General features: G+C 39.0%; 1 protein-coding gene and 28 non-coding genes across 29 annotated transcripts in view; all 29 read left to right on the top strand.

Moving 5' to 3' along the window:
- Positions 1-217: 217 nt before the first annotated feature.
- Positions 218-289, top strand: Trnaq-uug (transfer RNA glutamine (anticodon UUG)). The gene has a single exon. It is a non-coding gene; the product is annotated as a tRNA-Gln (tRNA).
- Positions 290-625: 336 nt separating this feature from the next.
- Trnaq-cug (transfer RNA glutamine (anticodon CUG)) lies at positions 626-697 on the top strand. The gene has a single exon. It is a non-coding gene; the product is annotated as a tRNA-Gln (tRNA).
- Positions 698-966: 269 nt separating this feature from the next.
- Positions 967-1,038, top strand: Trnaq-uug (transfer RNA glutamine (anticodon UUG)). Its single transcript has one exon. It is a non-coding gene; the product is annotated as a tRNA-Gln (tRNA).
- A 336-nt stretch (positions 1,039-1,374) lies between these two features.
- Trnaq-cug (transfer RNA glutamine (anticodon CUG)) lies at positions 1,375-1,446 on the top strand. The gene has a single exon. It is a non-coding gene; the product is annotated as a tRNA-Gln (tRNA).
- A 269-nt stretch (positions 1,447-1,715) lies between these two features.
- Positions 1,716-1,787, top strand: Trnaq-uug (transfer RNA glutamine (anticodon UUG)). The gene has a single exon. It is a non-coding gene; the product is annotated as a tRNA-Gln (tRNA).
- Positions 1,788-2,232: 445 nt separating this feature from the next.
- Trnaq-cug (transfer RNA glutamine (anticodon CUG)) lies at positions 2,233-2,304 on the top strand. The gene has a single exon. It is a non-coding gene; the product is annotated as a tRNA-Gln (tRNA).
- A 269-nt stretch (positions 2,305-2,573) lies between these two features.
- Positions 2,574-2,645, top strand: Trnaq-uug (transfer RNA glutamine (anticodon UUG)). Its single transcript has one exon. It is a non-coding gene; the product is annotated as a tRNA-Gln (tRNA).
- A 336-nt stretch (positions 2,646-2,981) lies between these two features.
- Trnaq-cug (transfer RNA glutamine (anticodon CUG)) lies at positions 2,982-3,053 on the top strand. Its single transcript has one exon. It is a non-coding gene; the product is annotated as a tRNA-Gln (tRNA).
- A 269-nt stretch (positions 3,054-3,322) lies between these two features.
- Positions 3,323-3,394, top strand: Trnaq-uug (transfer RNA glutamine (anticodon UUG)). The gene has a single exon. It is a non-coding gene; the product is annotated as a tRNA-Gln (tRNA).
- A 445-nt stretch (positions 3,395-3,839) lies between these two features.
- Trnaq-cug (transfer RNA glutamine (anticodon CUG)) lies at positions 3,840-3,911 on the top strand. Its single transcript has one exon. It is a non-coding gene; the product is annotated as a tRNA-Gln (tRNA).
- Positions 3,912-4,180: 269 nt separating this feature from the next.
- On the top strand, positions 4,181-4,252 carry Trnaq-uug (transfer RNA glutamine (anticodon UUG)). Its single transcript has one exon. It is a non-coding gene; the product is annotated as a tRNA-Gln (tRNA).
- Positions 4,253-4,697: 445 nt separating this feature from the next.
- Trnaq-cug (transfer RNA glutamine (anticodon CUG)) lies at positions 4,698-4,769 on the top strand. The gene has a single exon. It is a non-coding gene; the product is annotated as a tRNA-Gln (tRNA).
- Positions 4,770-4,915: 146 nt separating this feature from the next.
- On the top strand, positions 4,916-4,987 carry Trnaq-uug (transfer RNA glutamine (anticodon UUG)). The gene has a single exon. It is a non-coding gene; the product is annotated as a tRNA-Gln (tRNA).
- Positions 4,988-5,322: 335 nt separating this feature from the next.
- Positions 5,323-5,394, top strand: Trnaq-cug (transfer RNA glutamine (anticodon CUG)). Its single transcript has one exon. It is a non-coding gene; the product is annotated as a tRNA-Gln (tRNA).
- A 276-nt stretch (positions 5,395-5,670) lies between these two features.
- On the top strand, positions 5,671-5,742 carry Trnaq-cug (transfer RNA glutamine (anticodon CUG)). The gene has a single exon. It is a non-coding gene; the product is annotated as a tRNA-Gln (tRNA).
- Positions 5,743-6,209: 467 nt separating this feature from the next.
- On the top strand, positions 6,210-6,281 carry Trnaq-cug (transfer RNA glutamine (anticodon CUG)). The gene has a single exon. It is a non-coding gene; the product is annotated as a tRNA-Gln (tRNA).
- A 276-nt stretch (positions 6,282-6,557) lies between these two features.
- Trnaq-cug (transfer RNA glutamine (anticodon CUG)) lies at positions 6,558-6,629 on the top strand. Its single transcript has one exon. It is a non-coding gene; the product is annotated as a tRNA-Gln (tRNA).
- A 467-nt stretch (positions 6,630-7,096) lies between these two features.
- On the top strand, positions 7,097-7,168 carry Trnaq-cug (transfer RNA glutamine (anticodon CUG)). Its single transcript has one exon. It is a non-coding gene; the product is annotated as a tRNA-Gln (tRNA).
- Positions 7,169-7,703: 535 nt separating this feature from the next.
- Positions 7,704-17,500, top strand: part of LOC139461599 (aspartic and glutamic acid-rich protein-like) — a 41,007-nt gene continuing 31,210 nt past the window's right edge. Inside the window, exons 1-2 of the mRNA XM_071243074.1 lie at positions 7,704-7,948; positions 8,375-8,908. Coding sequence (XP_071099175.1) covers positions 7,704-7,948; positions 8,375-8,908 — 779 coding nt within the window. The remainder of the gene's footprint in view (positions 7,949-8,374; positions 8,909-17,500) is intronic.
- Trnaq-cug (transfer RNA glutamine (anticodon CUG)) lies at positions 13,338-13,409 on the top strand. The gene has a single exon. It is a non-coding gene; the product is annotated as a tRNA-Gln (tRNA).
- Trnaq-cug (transfer RNA glutamine (anticodon CUG)) lies at positions 13,686-13,757 on the top strand. The gene has a single exon. It is a non-coding gene; the product is annotated as a tRNA-Gln (tRNA).
- On the top strand, positions 14,225-14,296 carry Trnaq-cug (transfer RNA glutamine (anticodon CUG)). Its single transcript has one exon. It is a non-coding gene; the product is annotated as a tRNA-Gln (tRNA).
- Positions 14,573-14,644, top strand: Trnaq-cug (transfer RNA glutamine (anticodon CUG)). The gene has a single exon. It is a non-coding gene; the product is annotated as a tRNA-Gln (tRNA).
- On the top strand, positions 15,112-15,183 carry Trnaq-cug (transfer RNA glutamine (anticodon CUG)). Its single transcript has one exon. It is a non-coding gene; the product is annotated as a tRNA-Gln (tRNA).
- On the top strand, positions 15,460-15,531 carry Trnaq-cug (transfer RNA glutamine (anticodon CUG)). Its single transcript has one exon. It is a non-coding gene; the product is annotated as a tRNA-Gln (tRNA).
- On the top strand, positions 15,999-16,070 carry Trnaq-cug (transfer RNA glutamine (anticodon CUG)). The gene has a single exon. It is a non-coding gene; the product is annotated as a tRNA-Gln (tRNA).
- Positions 16,340-16,411, top strand: Trnaq-uug (transfer RNA glutamine (anticodon UUG)). Its single transcript has one exon. It is a non-coding gene; the product is annotated as a tRNA-Gln (tRNA).
- Positions 16,732-16,803, top strand: Trnaq-cug (transfer RNA glutamine (anticodon CUG)). Its single transcript has one exon. It is a non-coding gene; the product is annotated as a tRNA-Gln (tRNA).
- On the top strand, positions 17,080-17,151 carry Trnaq-cug (transfer RNA glutamine (anticodon CUG)). Its single transcript has one exon. It is a non-coding gene; the product is annotated as a tRNA-Gln (tRNA).

The raw sequence follows: 17,500 nt of genomic DNA on the forward strand, positions 1-17,500 counted from the left end.
CACTAAAAAGTCAGCAAACTGCTTTGGACAAGTAAAACTACCTTTACACATCTACATCACTCACACAATTGTTATGTCAAACAGTAATCCCACCTTAATGATTTTTCATCAATCCAGTACATGATAAATGACAAACACACACAAGAGTGTGTCCCCAGTTGATTGCTCTTGATTCCATTGTCAAATTATTGATACGCATTATACACGTCCGTCAGCTGGTCCCATGGTGTAATGGTTAGCACTCTGGACTTTGAATCCAGCGATCCGAGTTCAAATCTCGGTGGGACCTACTTTTTTAAAAATAGAATATTGCCAAATTCCCGAAGTGCGTGAAAGATACGCGCCAATGACTTCAGCAATCCATAAAAAGACAGTATCGAGCACCTCTGGCAAGAGAGAAGAAAGAAATGAAATAGCGAGAAAAAACTACTAATTGAGTTTGTGGGCCACTTTAAAGTGTAGCACATATGTCCGGCGCGTGTACAACTTGCATCACGCTAGAAACTACACCTTGACACATCATTCATCATATCTGACAAGTCCGATAATGGAACAGTCACATGCATCTCTGCAGAAGGGATTTGGAGTAAGTTGTAATACCCAAGACTTTCAATGTGAAATAAGCGGTTCTATGGTGTAATGGTTAGCACTCTGGACTCTGAATCCAGCGATCCGAGTTCAAATCTCGGTAGAACCTACAGCCTTCTTTTGGAGGATTTTGAAGATGATTTTCATCTGGCATTCACAACCACTAAAAAGTCAGCAAACTGCTTTGGACAAGTAAAACTACCTTTACACATCTACATCACTCACACAATTGTTATGCCAAACAGTAATCCCACCTTAATGATTTTTCATCAATCCAGTACATGATAAATGACAAACACACAAAAGAGTGTGTCCCCAGTTGATTGCTCTTGATTCCATTGTCAAATTATTGATACGCATTATACACGTCCGTCAACTGGTCCCATGGTGTAATGGTTAGCACTCTGGACTTTGAATCAAGCGATCCGAGTTCAAATCTCGGTGAGACCTACTTTTTTAAGAATAGAATATTGCCAAATTCCCGAAGTGCGTGAAAGATACGCGCCAATGACTTCAGCAATCCATAAAAAGACAGTATCGAGCACCTCTGGCAAGAGAGAAGAAAGAAATGAAATAGCGAGAAAAAACTACTAATTGAGTTTGTGGGCCACTTTAAAGTGTAGCACATATGTCCGGCGCGTGTACAACTTGCATCACGCTAGAAACTACACCTTGACACATCATTCATCATATCTGACAAGTCCGATAATGGAACAGTCACATGCATCTCTGCAGAAGGGATTTGGAGTAAGTTGTAATACCCAAGACTTTCAATGTGAAATAAGCGGTTCTATGGTGTAATGGTTAGCACTCTGGACTCTGAATCCAGCGATCCGAGTTCAAATCTCGGTAGAACCTACAGCCTTCTTTTGGAGGATTTTGAAGATGATTTTCATCTGGCATTCACAACCACTAAAAAGTCAGCAAACTGCTTTGGACAAGTAAAACTACCTTTACACATCTACATCACTCACACAATTGTTATGTCAAACAGTAATCCCACCTTAATGATTTTTCATCAATCCAGTACATGATAAATGACAAACACACACAAGAGTGTGTCCCCAGTTGATTGCTCTTGATTCCATTGTCAAATTATTGATACGCATTATACACGTCCGTCAGCTGGTCCCATGGTGTAATGGTTAGCACTCTGGACATTGAATCCAGCGATGCGAGTTCAAATCTCGGTGGGACCTACTTTTTTAAAAATAGAATATTGCCAAATTCCCGAAGTGCGTGAAAGATACGCGCCAATGACTTCAGCAAACGAAGGCCACTTTCATTGATGAATATGGCCGTTTTGAAATCACAGCGTCTGAAATATACATTTCTTAACTACAGTTGAAAAGAAAACCAAATCAGATGGGTAATGATATCCATAAAAAGACAGTATCGAGCACCTCTGGCAAGAGAGAAGAAAGAAATGAAATAGCGAGAAAAAACTGCTAATTGAGTTTGTGGGCCACTTTAAAGTGTAGCACATATGTCCGGCGCGTGTACAACTTGCATCACGCTAGAAACTACACCTTGACACATCATTCATCATATCTGACAAGTCCGATAATGGAACAGTCACATGCATCTCTGCAGAAGGGATTTGGAGTAAGTTGTAATACCCAAGACTTTCAATGTGAAATAAGCGGTTCTATGGTGTAATGGTTAGCACTCTGGACTCTGAATCCAGCGATCCGAGTTCAAATCTCGGTAGAACCTACAGCCTTCTTTTGGAGGATTTTGAAGATGATTTTCATCTGGCATTCACAACCACTAAAAAGTCAGCAAACTGCTTTGGACAAGTAAAACTACCTTTACACATCTACATCACTCACACAATTGTTATGCCAAACAGTAATCCCACCTTAATGATTTTTCATCAATCCAGTACATGATAAATGACAAACACACACAAGAGTGTGTCCCCAGTTGATTGCTCTTGATTCCATTGTCAAATTATTGATACGCATTATACACGTCCGTCAACTGGTCCCATGGTGTAATGGTTAGCACTCTGGACTTTGAATCAAGCGATCCGAGTTCAAATCTCGGTGAGACCTACTTTTTTAAGAATAGAATATTGCCAAATTCCCGAAGTGCGTGAAAGATACGCGCCAATGACTTCAGCAATCCATAAAAAGACAGTATCGAGCACCTCTGGCAAGAGAGAAGAAAGAAATGAAATAGCGAGAAAAAACTACTAATTGAGTTTGTGGGCCACTTTAAAGTGTAGCACATATGTCCGGCGCGTGTACAACTTGCATCACGCTAGAAACTACACCTTGACACATCATTCATCATATCTGACAAGTCCGATAATGGAACAGTCACATGCATCTCTGCAGAAGGGATTTGGAGTAAGTTGTAATACCCAAGACTTTCAATGTGAAATAAGCGGTTCTATGGTGTAATGGTTAGCACTCTGGACTCTGAATCCAGCGATCCGAGTTCAAATCTCGGTAGAACCTACAGCCTTCTTTTGGAGGATTTTGAAGATGATTTTCATCTGGCATTCACAACCACTAAAAAGTCAGCAAACTGCTTTGGACAAGTAAAACTACCTTTACACATCTACATCACTCACACAATTGTTATGTCAAACAGTAATCCCACCTTAATGATTTTTCATCAATCCAGTACATGATAAATGACAAACACACACAAGAGTGTGTCCCCAGTTGATTGCTCTTGATTCCATTGTCAAATTATTGATACGCATTATACACGTCCGTCAGCTGGTCCCATGGTGTAATGGTTAGCACTCTGGACATTGAATCCAGCGATGCGAGTTCAAATCTCGGTGGGACCTACTTTTTTAAAAATAGAATATTGCCAAATTCCCGAAGTGCGTGAAAGATACGCGCCATTGACTTCAGCAAACGAAGGCCACTTTCATTGATGAATATGGCCGTTTTGAAATCACAGCGTCTGAAATATACATTTCTTAACTACAGTTGAAAAGAAAACCAAATCAGATGGGTAATGATATCCATAAAAAGACAGTATCGAGCACCTCTGGCAAGAGAGAAGACAGAAATGAAATAGCGAGAAAAAACTACTAATTGAGTTTGTTGGCCACTTTAAAGTGTAGCACATATGTCCGGCGCGTGTACAACTTGCATCACGATAGAAACTACACCTTGACACATCATTCATTATATCTGACAAGTCCGATAATGGAACAGTCACATGCATCTCTGCAGAAGGGATTTGGAGTAAGTTGTAATACCCAAGACTTTCAATGTGAAATAAGCGGTTCTATGGTGTAATGGTTAGCACTCTGGACTCTGAATCCAGCGATCCGAGTTCAAATCTCGGTAGAACCTACAGCCTTCTTTTGGAGGATTTTGAAGATGATTTTCATCTGGCATTCACAACCACTAAAAAGTCAGCAAACTGCTTTGGACAAGTAAAACTACCTTTACACATCTACATCACTCACACAATTGTTATGTCAAACAGTAATCCCACCTTAATGATTTTTCATCAATCCAGTACATGATAAATGACAAACACACACAAGAGTGTGTCCCCAGTTGATTGCTCTTGATTCCATTGTCAAATTATTGATACGCATTATACACGTCCGTCAGCTGGTCCCATGGTGTAATGGTTGGCACTCTGGACTTTGAATCCAGCGATCCGAGTTCAAATCTCGGTGGGACCTACTTTTTTAAAAATAGAATATTGCCAAATTCCCGAAGTGCGTGAAAGATACGCGCCAATGACTTCAGCAAACGAAGGCCACTTTCATTGATGATTATGGCCGTTTTGAAATCACAGCGTCTGAAATATACATTTCTTAACTACAGTTGAAAAGAAAACCAAATCAGATGGGTAATGATATCCATAAAAAGACAGTATCGAGCACCTCTGGCAAGAGAGAAGACAGAAATGAAATAGCGAGAAAAAACTACTAATTGAGTTTGTTGGCCACTTTAAAGTGTAGCACATATGTCCGGCGCGTGTACAACTTGCATCACGATAGAAACTACACCTTGACACATCATTCATCATATCTGACAAGTCCGATAATGGAACAGTCACATGCATCTCTGCAGAAGGGATTTGGAGTAAGTTGTAATACCCAAGACTTTCAATGTGAAATAAGCGGTTCTATGGTGTAATGGTTAGCACTCTGGACTCTGAATCCAGCGATCCGAGTTCAAATCTCGGTAGAACCTACAGCCTTCTTTTGGAGGATTTTGAAGATGATTTACATCTGGCATTCACATGATAAATGACAAACACACACAAGAGTGTGTCCCCAGTGGATTGCTCTTGATTCCATTGTCAAATTATTGATACGCATTATACACGTCCGTCAACTGGTCCCATGGTGTAATGGTTAGCACTCTGGACTTTGAATCCAGCGATCCGAGTTCAAATCTCGGTGGGACCTACTTTTTTAAGAATAGAATATTGCCAAATTCCCGAAGTGCGTGAAAGATACGCGCCAATGACTTCAGCAATCCATAAAAAGACAGTATCGAGCACCTCTGGCAAGAGAGAAGACAGAAATGAAATAGCGAGAAAAAACTACTAATTGAGTTTGTGGGCCACTTTAAAGTGTAGCACATATGTCCGGCGCGTGTACAACTTGCATCACGCTAGAACTACACCTTGACACATCATTCATCATATCTGACAAGTCCGATAATGGAACAGTCACACGCATCTCTGCAGAAGGGATTTGGAGTAAGTTGTAATACCCAAGACTTTCAATGTGAAATAAGCGGTTCTATGGTGTAATGGTTAGCACTCTGGACTCTGAATCCAGCGATCCGAGTTCAAATCTCGGTAGAATCTACAGCCTTCTTTTGGAGGATTTTGAAGATGATTTTCATCTGGCATTCACAACCACTAAAAAGTCAGCAAACTGCTTTGGACAAGTAAAACTACCTTTACACATCAACATCACTCACAAAATTGTTATGTCAAACAGTAATCCCACCTTAATGATTTTTCATCAATCCAGTACATGATAAATGATAGACACGCACAAGAGTGGGACAGTCACATGCCTCTCTGCAGAAGGGATTTGGAGTAAGTTGTAATACCCAAGACTTTCGATGTGAGATAAGCGGTTCTATGGTGTAATGGTTAGCACTCTGGACTCTGAATCCAGCGATCCGAGTTCAAATCTCGGTAGAACCTACAGCCTTCTTTTGGAGGATTTTGAAGATGATTTTCATCTGGCATTCACAACCAATAAACTTCAACAAACGAAGGCCATCTGGCATTCACAACCAATGACTTCAGCAAACGAAGGCCACTTTCATTGATGATTATGGCCGTTTTGAAATCACAGCGTCTGAAATATACATTTCTTAACTACAGTTGAAAAGAAAACCAAATCAGATGGGTAATGATATCCATAAAAAGACAGTATCGAGCACCTCTGGCAAGAGAGAAGAAAGAAATGAAATAGCGAGAAAAAACTACTAATTGAGTTTGTGGGCCACTTTAAAGTGTAGCACATATGTCCGGCGCGTGTACAACTTGCATCACGCTAGAAACTACACCTTGACACATCATTCATCATATCTGACAAGTCACATGCATCTCTGCAGAAGGGATTTGGAGTAAGTTGTAATACCCAAGACTTTCAATGTGAAATAAGCGGTTCTATGGTGTAATGGTTAGCACTCTGGACTCTGAATCCAGCGATCCGAGTTCAAATCTCGGTAGAACCTACAGCCTTCTTTTGGAGGATTTTGAAGATGATTTTCATCTGGCATTCACAACCACTAAAAAGTCAGCAAACTGCTTTGGACAAGTAAAACTACCTTTACACATCTACATCACTCACACAATTGTTATGTCAAACAGTAATCCCACCTTAATGATTTTTCATCAATCCAGTACATGATAAATGATAGACACGCACAAGAGTGGGACAGTCACACGCCTCTCTGCAGAAGGGATTTGGAGTAAGTTGTAATACCCAAGACTTTCGATGTGAGATACGCGGTTCTATGGTGTAATGGTTAGCACTCTGGACTCTGAATCCAGCGATCCGAGTTCAAATCTCGGTAGAACCTACAGCCTTCTTTTGGAGGATTTTGAAGATGATTTTCATCTGGCATTCACAACCAATAAACTTCAACAAACAAAGGCCATCTGGCATTCACAACCAATGACTTCAGCAAACGAAGGCCACTTTCATTGATGATTATGGCCGTTTTGAAATCACAGCGTCTGAAATATACATTTCTTAACTACAGTTGAAAAGAAAACCAAATCAGATGGGTAATGATATCCATAAAAAGACAGTATCAAGCACCTCTGGCAAAAGAGAAGACAGAAATGAAATAGCGAGAAAAAACTACTAATTGAGTTTGTGGGCCACTTTAAAGTGTAGCACATATGTCCGGCGCGTGTACAACTTGCATCACGCTAGAAACTACACCTTGACACATCATTCATCATATCTGACAAGTCACATGCATCTCTGCAGAAGGGATTTGGAGTAAGTTGTAATACCCAAGACTTTCAATGTGAAATAAGCGGTTCTATGGTGTAATGGTTAGCACTCTGGACTCTGAATCCAGCGATCCGAGTTCAAATCTCGATAGAACCTACAGCCTTCTTTTGGAGGATTTTGAAGATGATTTTCATCTGGCATTCACAACCACTAAAAAGTCAGCAAACTGCTTTGGACAAGTAAAACTACCTTTACACATCTACATCACTCACACAATTGTTATGTCAAACAGTAATCCCACCTTAATGATTTTTCATCAATCCAGTACATGATAAATGATAGACACGCACAAGAGTGGGACAGTCACACGCCTCTCTGCAGAAGGGATTTGGAGTAAGTTGTAATACCCAAGACTTTCGATGTGAGATAAGCGGTTCTATGGTGTAATGGTTAGCACTCTGGACTCTGGTGACCTCCCTTGCTTCGGAGGTGTGTGGACGTGCTGACGATCGAGCAACACAGATTCTCATATTAAATCGTTCACAAGTTCCGTGGAATACCAGATTTACGCTAACAAGGTAGACAACACTTTGATATGTAGTTGTCCGAAGACCTTAAACATTTGCATGCACGTTTGTGCATGCTATTGACTTTGGTTGTCTTTGAATCTCCCACGCTCACTGGGTTCAAAATGGCGGACACCAAACAGAAGAGAAAATATCTGAAAGATTGCACTATTGAAGTGAATGTTGGTAACAACAAAGTGATTAGTGCTAGTGTATTATCTTGTGCGCTATTGGAATATGTGTCCGATGTATGGGCGTGCGTCCTAAAAGGAACAGAATGCTATGATGTCACTGTCCCAGACAGTAACGAGGCAAGGATTCTTGCAGAAACTGATGACTTGAAAATAGGAGGTACACCGATTAACTTCAGGTTACTTCATTGTGAAAGCGTCGTAGTATCATTCCTACACCTTCCACCCTACATTGATGATGAGGAAATTGAAAACATGTTGATCAAAAGGGGTATCACTTTGAAAAGTGATATTAAACACAGGACCCTGAAAGGCACTAGCATTTTTGATGGTACCAGGTATGTGCGCGTCGCTTTCCCCCCTGAGTGTAAATCCTTGCCATACTCCATGGGTTTCAACACATTAGATGGTTATCGATACTTTCGAGTCATTCATAATAATCAAGAACGATTGTGTTTTAAATGCAACTCGGGAGACCATATGGTTAAAGAATGCCCAAATACCAAATGCTTTAAGTGCAACGGACATGGCCACATTGCCAAAAACTGCAACACAGAAAGAAGACTTAAACGTAGTTGTGAACTGTGCTCTCTACCTATTGGTAGCTGCAGCTGTTTCCTAGACGAGGAAGACAACGGTCAGTACAGCATGTCAGACGAGTCGGAGCAAGAAAAGGAACTAGCCCCTGAAAGGTCCTGGGATGAAGATCCTTTAGATAATGATGATACATCTGTTGAGGACTTTGAGCCTGAAGAAAAGAAAAGAAACAAAGATGGACCAATAGAGGAAAAAGGAGAAGAAAATGAAGACGAAAAACTTGATCAAGCCTCTGAAATTCCTTGTACAAATAACCGTGTTGGAGATGACATGGAGAGTGATGATAAGACAATGAGACAGTCGTTGCCTCAAGATGGACATGAAAATATAGCACCTTCTAAATGGAACAAATCTTCAAAGAAAAGAGGAAGAAGAAATAAAATACAACCCAAGATCACAGACTGTGTACTTCAGAACAATGACTTAAAAAATAAATTGAGAGAAAGTAAAAAAGATGAACAAAAGAAGAAGAAAGAAGAAAAGGTTAACGATCGACGAGAAATATCTGGCGTGTCTGAGAATGGTGTATCAACTAACAATGTGTTTGTACATACATTTCATATTTATATTTGCAATGGTCACAACATGGTCATGGAATGTGAATGGACTCCGTGATGTCACAAAAATGCAAAATGTATTCTCTCTACTAACGAACTCCCATGTCAATATTGCCTTTTTGCAGGAGACCTTTTGGTCTGATGAATTCATTGAAAAATATAAATATTTATGGCCAGGAACAATTTTATACTCTAATGCTGGTAATGCTAGAAAAGGAGTTGCTCTTTTGATCTCTCCTGACTTTGAAGAAAAGGTGGCCATGCTTGAAAAAGACATTGATGGAAGACTACTAAAGGCGTCTCTATCTCTTGAAGATAAAACAGTGATTTTATTAAATGTGTATGCCCCAAACGATCCTAGAGAGAGAATACTATTTTTCAATGATTTAATGAAATGGGTTAATCATGAGCATTTAATTTGCGCTGGAGATTTTAATGAAATTCTTGATCCTTCACTTGATAAAGGTCCCAATAACACAACATTTAACATCTAAAGTAGCAATGTGTTAAACACCTTTCTTCACAAAAACAACCTAATTGATATATGGCGGTACAAGAACTATGACAAAAAAGAGTTTTCTCGAATACAGTCTGTATTAGGAGTTATTAAACAATCTCGGATCGATCTGATATTTGTTTCAAGAAACCTTATTTCAAATATGATCAACTGTTACATTAGATATTCCTCTGTGAGTGATCACAACATTGTTGTATCAAGGTTAGACTTTTCTCCTATAGAAAGGGGTCCTGGTGTATGGATTTTTAATAATCAGCTTCTTGACGATTGCACATTCTATCAAAAGATCACTGAAATAATAGAAGAGGCAAAAGGGTGCCATTTACTTAAAACTGAACCATTGATATGGTGGGATAACTTAAAATATCAGTTCAAAAAGTTTTCCAGGTATTATGCATCCAAAAAAAGCAATCGCGAAAAAGCTGATTATTTTAAAATTCAAAATAAGCTTAGAATAGAATATCATAAGATATCCTCCATTCCTGGCTATGTATCTTCTGTTTTACAATCAATAGAAAATGAGCTGGAGACATACGAGATTAACAAATGCAAAGGAGCCATTCTCAGGTCAAAGGCCCAGTGGACGCTCGATTCCGACAGAAATACCTCATACTTTTTAAATCTAGAAAAAACAAAACAGCAAGCAAACTCGATCAAAGAATTATTCAGAGGAGACGGTACAATAGCCAACAACACAGAGGATATCTTGGATACTGCTCAACAATTTTACTCCTCTTTATTCACTGCTGAACACTGTAATGTAGAAAAACAACAGGACATTGTTAATAATATCAAGGACAAGCTTTCCGAAGATGAGAGGAATTCATGCGAAGTACATATTTCTCAGAGTGAGCTTACCGTGGCACTCAAAGGTATGCAGAAAAATAAATCACCAGGCCCAGATGGTCTAACAGTTGAGTTTTATTTGAAGTTTTGGAACATTTTATGCCCCTTCTTCATACAAGTTGTTGATTGTGTACACAAAGAAAACAGTCTTTCACGTACCATGAAAAAGAGCATAATTAGTTTATTTTATAAAAAGAAAGGTGACAAGAGAGACATTAAATGTTACAGGCCTATTTCATTGATAAATGTAGATTGTAAACTAATATCCAGAGTGTTGTCATTAAGATTACGAACTGTCATGTCCTCAATTGTCTCCCCTGAACAATCTTGCTGTGTACCAGGAAGAGACATAGCTAACAACCTTCACTCCCTAAGAGATGTTATTGACTCGTGGTGTTCGTCAAGGAGATCCAATGAGCTCCATGCTGTACGTTTTGGTGTCAGAGCCACTTAATCTCCTAGTTAAGAACAATCCTGAAATCCACGGAATAAGTATCAACAATGACATTTATTCTTTGATATATCAACATGCTGATGACACTTCAATCACTGTTTCAGATGTCAACTCCGTCGAAGAAACATTTAGCACAGTTAACTCATACTGTGAAGGAACGGGAGCAAAAATCAACATCGAAAAATCAGAAGTTTTGTTGTTGGGTAAAAATAACCTTCGTGACTGTTCAATCAACGTCCCGGTTAAAATAAAAAAAGATTGTGTTGAAATATTAGGCATTTATTTCGGCAAGGATAAAGCAATGTGTGAAACGTTGAATTGGAGAAAGAAAATGGACAAAATTCAAACATTGTTAAATTCATGGTTACGTAGACAACTTACTCTACAGGGTAGAGCAGTTGTAATAAATATCCTTATGAGTTCCCGCTTATGGTATGCGTTTACTGTACTACCTGTCCCACAATGGGTTGAGCATAGATTTACTCATATGTTTAGTAAATTCTTGTGGCACAATAAAACTGCCAAAATAACATCAGATACCTGTATTGGTATTTGTTTAGATGGTGGTCTGAATATACCAAAGTTGTGTTTTAAAAAATATGCACTGAGACTTAAGTTGCTGAGGGCTTTTGCTAATTCCCAGCTTAATTGTATTTGGAAACAAACAATGCTATATTTTATGTCACATCTTCTGAAAATGAACTTGGGAATTCATGTTTTATCTCTTGAACATAATAAGGGTGATTTACAAGACATAAGCCCATTTTATGCTGAGCTTTTATCTGCATGGAATGAAATTACTGGAGGGAAAAGACCCTTGCTTCAAAATGTAGATGATATCATGAATCAACCACTTTTCAAAAATCCATTAATTACTTTCAATGGAAAAACTCTAATGTTTCAATCGTTTATTTCAAGTGGAATTATTTGTATTAAACATATTTGTTTTGAAGTTATTCCAAAATTCATGTCCTCACAAATTATTGTAGACATTGTACGTGATACTTTACCTGAAATGGACAAAAACACTATACAACAATGCTATGCAATCATTTTATACGCGCTTCCATCAGAATGGAAAAATATCATTTTGTCTGATGTCGGCAAAAACCTTCCCTCTGGAGACATCTTCTGCACGATTGATGGACAGGACATGTCAGTTGAAGTTTTAACAGCTAAATTTTGCTACGAAATATTCAGACAAAAACACTTCAAAAAGCCAGTTGCTATTTCTTTTTGGAATAATATTGCTTTGGACATTAATTGGAAAGATATTTGGCTGAATGTGTGGCAGAAAGATAAATCAACAGACTCTATACAGTTGGATTTTAAAATTGCTCACAATATTATCTTTACATATGATAAACTGTGCAAAATTGGATTGTCAAACACTGATGTTTGTCCTGTGTGTCAAAATGAAACAGAGGACATTTTACATTTGTTTATCTTCTGCCAAGAGTTATCTTCCTTGCAATCTCTATTAATTGACATGTTGACAGATGTTTGTCAAGATTCAGGGTTTAGTCTTGGACAGTTAAATCTCTGGTTACTGCTCGGATTCCTGCCAGAAAAGAAGTTGTCATGTAAACCGTTCATGAACATTGTATTGTCAATATATCGCATTGCTGTATTTAAAAGAAGAGTTATTATGAGTCAGGAAACAATCTCATTTCACATGAAAGCTTTTTTCAAATCTTTGATTAAGCGGCATTTCAGCCTTTTGTTGTTTCACTATTCAAAAATGAATCAATTACATATCTTTATTCAAAGATATATAATGACCAATACATTTATCACATTAGATGGAAATGAGATTGTTCTCAAACCTCCTCTAGAATAGAAACATGTAACGTATAAAGAACGTGTTCAATCTGCATTCATCTTTTTGTATCTGTAAAGACGTGTTTAGATAATCAAATGTAAAAGACTATTTCTCATATTTTCTTTCTGTAGAATCGGAATGTTATCCACTGCCACCCTACTTCTGTGATAACCATTTTATTTTTGTGGTGGCAGTGTCAGCACTGTCTGCGTTTGTATTATATTCCTGTGAATAAATTTTATCAAGAAAAAAAAAAAGCACTCTGGACTCTGAATCCAGCGATCCGAGTTCAAATCTCAGTAGAACCTACAGCCTTCTTTTGGAGGATTTTGAAGATGATTTTCATCTGGCATTCACAACCAATAAACTTCAACAAACGAAGGCCATCTGGCATTCACAACCAATGACTTCAGCAAACGAAGGCCACTTTCATTGATGATTATGGCCGTTTTGAAATCACAGCGTCTGAAATATACATTTCTTAACTACAGTTGAAAAGAAAACCAAATCAGATGGGTAATGATATCCATAAAAAGACAGTATCGAGCACCTCTGGCAAGAGAGAAGAAAGAAATGAAATAGCGAGAAAAAACTACTAATTGAGTTTGTGGGCCACTTTAAAGTGTAGCACATGTGTCCGGCGCGTGTACAACTTGCATCACGCTAGAAACTACACCTTGACACATCATTCATCATATCTGACAAGTCACATGCATCTCTGCAGAAGGGATTTGGAGTAAGTTGTAATACCCAAGACTTTCAATGTGAAATAAGCGGTTCTATGGTGTAATGGTTAGCACTCTGGACTCTGAATCCAGCGATCCGAGTTCAAATCTCGGTAGAACCTACAGCCTTCTTTTGGAGGATTTTGAAGATGATTTTCATCTGGCATTCACAACCACTAAAAAGTCAGCAAACTGCTTTGGACAAGTAAAACTACCTTTACACATCTACATCACTCACACAATTGTTATGTCAAACAGTAATCCCACCTTAATGATTTTTCATCAATCCAGTACATGATAAATGATAGACACGCACAAGAGTGGGACAGTCACACGCCTCTCTGCAGAAGGGATTTGGAGTAAGTTGTAATACCCAAGACTTTCGATGTGAGATACGCGGTTCTATGGTGTAATGGTTAGCACTCTGGACTCTGAATCCAGCGATCCGAGTTCAAATCTCGGTAGAACCTACAGCCTTCTTTTGGAGGATTTTGAAGATGATTTTCATCTGGCATTCACAACCAATAAACTTCAACAAACGAAGGCCATCTGGCATTCACAACCAATGACTTCAGCAAACGAAGGCCACTTTCATTGATGATTATGGCCGTTTTGAAATCACAGCGTCTGAAATATACATTTCTTAACTACAGTTGAAAAGAAAACCAAATCAGATGGGTAATGATATCCATAAAAAGACAGTATCAAGCACCTCTGGCAAAAGAGAAGAAAGAAATGAAATAGCGAGAAAAAACTACTAATTGAGTTTGTGGGCCACTTTAAAGTGTAGCACATATGTCCGGCGCGTGTACAACTTGCATCACGCTAGAAACTACACCTTGACACATCATTCATCATATCTGACAAGTCACATGCATCTCTGCAGAAGGGATTTGGAGTAAGTTGTAATACCCAAGACTTTCAATGTGAAATAAGCGGTTCTATGGTGTAATGGTTAGCACTCTGGACTCTGAATCCAGCGATCCGAGTTCAAATCTCGGTAGAACCTACAGCCTTCTTTTGGAGGATTTTGAAGATGATTTTCATCTGGCATTCACAACCACTAAAAAGTCAGCAAACTGCTTTGGACAAGTAAAACTACCTTTACACATCTACATCACTCACACAATTGTTATGTCAAACAGTAATCCCACCTTAATGATTTTTCATCAATCCAGTACATGATAAATGATAGACACGCACAAGAGGGGGACAGTCACACGCCTCTCAGCAGAAGGGATTTGGAGTAAGTTGTAATACCCAAGACTTTCGATGTGAGATAAGCGGTTCTATGGTGTAATGGTTAGCACTCTGGACTCTGAATCCAGCGATCCGAGTTCAAATCTCGGTAGAACCTACAGCCTTCTTTTGGAGGATTTTGAAGATGATTTTCATCTGGCATTCACAACCAATAAACTTCAACAAACGAAGGCCATCTGGCATTCACAACCAATGACTTCAGCAAACGAAGGCCACTTTCATTGATGATTATGGCCGTTTTGAAATCACAGCGTCTGAAATATACATTTCTTAACTACAGTTGAAAAGAAAACCAAATCAGATGGGTAATGATATCCATAAAAAGACAGTATCGAGCACCTCTGGCAAGAGAGAAGAAAGAAATGAAATAGCGAGAAAAAACTACTAATTGAGTTTGTGGGCCACTTTAAAGTGTAGCACATATGTCCGGCGCGTGTACAACTTGCATCACGCTAGAAACTACACCTTGACACATCATTCATCATATCTGACAAGTCACATGCATCTCTGCAGAAGGGATTTGGAGTAAGTTGTAATACCCAAGACTTTCAATGTGAAATAAGCGGTTCTATGGTGTAATGGTTAGCACTCTGGACTCTGAATCCAGCGATCCGACTTCAAATCTCGGTAGAACCTACAGCCTTCTTTTGGAGGATTTTGAAGATGATTTTCATCTGGCATTCACAACCACTAAAAAGTCAGCAAACTGCTTTGGACAAGTAAAACTACCTTTACACATCTACATCACTCACACAATTGTTATGCCAAACAGTAATCCCACCTTAATGATTTTTCATCAATCCAGTACATGATAAATGATAGACACGCACAAGAGTGGGACAGTCACACGCCTCTCTGTAGAAGGGATTTGGAGTAAGTTGTAATACCCAAGACTTTCGATGTGAGATACGCGGTTCTATGGTGTAATGGTTAGCACTCTGGACTCTGAATCCAGCGATCCGAGTTCAAATCTCGGTAGAACCTACAGCCTTCTTTTGGAGGATTTTGAAGATGATTTTCATCTGGCATTCACAACCAATAAACTTCAACAAACGAAGGCCATCTGGCATTCACAACCAATGACTTCAGCAAACGAAGGCCACTTTCATTGATGATTATGGCCGTTTTGAAATCACAGCGTCTGAAATATACATTTCTTAACTACAGTTGAAAAGAAAACCAAATCAGATGGGTAATGATATCCATAAAAAGACAGTATCAAGCACCTCTGGCAAAAGAGAAGACAGAAATGAAATAGCGAGAAAAAACTACTAATTGAGTTTGTGGGCCACTTTAAAGTGTAGCACATATGTCCGGCGCGTGTACAACTTGCATCACGCTAGAAACTACACCTTGACACATCATTCATCATATCTGACAAGTCACATGCATCTCTGCAGAAGGGATTTGGAGTAAGTTGTAATACCCAAGACTTTCAATGTGAAATAAGCGGTTCTATGGTGTAATGGTTAGCACTCTGGACTCTGAATCCAGCGATCCGAGTTCAAATCTCGGTAGAACCTACAGCCTTCTTTTGGAGGATTTTGAAGATGATTTTCATCTGGCATTCACAACCACTAAAAAGTCAGCAAACTGCTTTGGACAAGTAAAACTACCTTTACACATCTACATCACTCACACAATTGTTATGTCAAACAGTAATCCCACCTTAATGATTTTACATCAATCCAGTACATGATAAATGACAAACACACACAAGAGTGTGTCCCCAGTTGATTGCTCTTGATTCCATTGTCAAATTATTGATACGCATTATACACGTCCGTCAACTGGTCCCATGGTGTAATGGTTAGCACTCTGGACTTTGAATCCAGCGATCCGAGTTCAAATCTCGGTGGGACCTACTTTTTTAAAAATAGAATATTGCCAAATTCCCGAAGTGCGTGAAAGATACGCGCCAATGACTTCAGCATTCCATAAAAAGACAGTATCGAGCACCTCTGGCAAGAGAGAAGACAGAAATGAAATAGCGAGAAAAAACTACTAATTGAGTTTGTGGGCCACTTTAAAGTATAGCACATATGTCCGGCGCGTGTACAACTTGCATCACGCTAGAAACTACACCTTGACACATCATTCATCATATCTGACAAGTCACATGCATCTCTGCAGAAGGGATTTGGAGTAAGTTGTAATACCCAAGACTTTCAATGTGAAATAAGCGGTTCTATGGTGTAATGGTTAGCACTCTGGACTCTGAATCCAGCGATCCGAGTTCAAATCTCGGTAGAACCTACAGCCTTCTTTTGGAGGATTTTGAAGATGATTTTCATCTGGCATTCACAACCACTAAAAAGTCAGCAAACTGCTTTGGACAAGTAAAACTACCTTTACACATCTACATCACTCACAAAATTGTTATGTCAAACAGTAATCCCACCTTAATGATTTTTCATCAATCCAGTACATGATAAATGATAGACACGCACAAGAGTGGGACAGTCACACGCCTCTCTGCAGAAGGGATTTGGAGTAAGTTGTAATACCCAAGACTTTCGATGTGAGATACGCGGTTCTATGGTGTAATGGTTAGCACTCTGGACTCTGAATCCAGCGATCCGAGTTCAAATCTCGGTAGAACCTACAGCCTTCTTTTGGAGGATTTTGAAGATGATTTTCATCTGGCATTCACAACCAATAAACTTCAACAAACGAAGGCCATCTGGCATTCACAACCAATGACTTCAGCAAACGAAGGCCACTTTCATTGATGATTATGGCCGTTTTGAAATCACAGCGTCTGAAATATACATTTCTTAACTACAGTTGAAAAGAAAACCAAATCAGATGGGTAATGATATCCATAAAAAGACAGTATCAAGCACCTCTGGCAAAAGAGAAGACAGAAATGAAATAGCGAGAAAAAACTACTAATTGAGTTTGTGGGCCACTTTAAAGTGTAGCACATATGTCCGGCGCGTGTACAACTTGC

The sequence above is a fragment of the Haliotis cracherodii genome, unplaced genomic scaffold (genome assembly GCF_022045235.1).
Source record: "Haliotis cracherodii isolate W230 unplaced genomic scaffold, xgHalCrac1.p SCAF_15, whole genome shotgun sequence".
NCBI lineage: Eukaryota > Metazoa > Mollusca > Gastropoda > Lepetellida > Haliotidae > Haliotis > Haliotis cracherodii.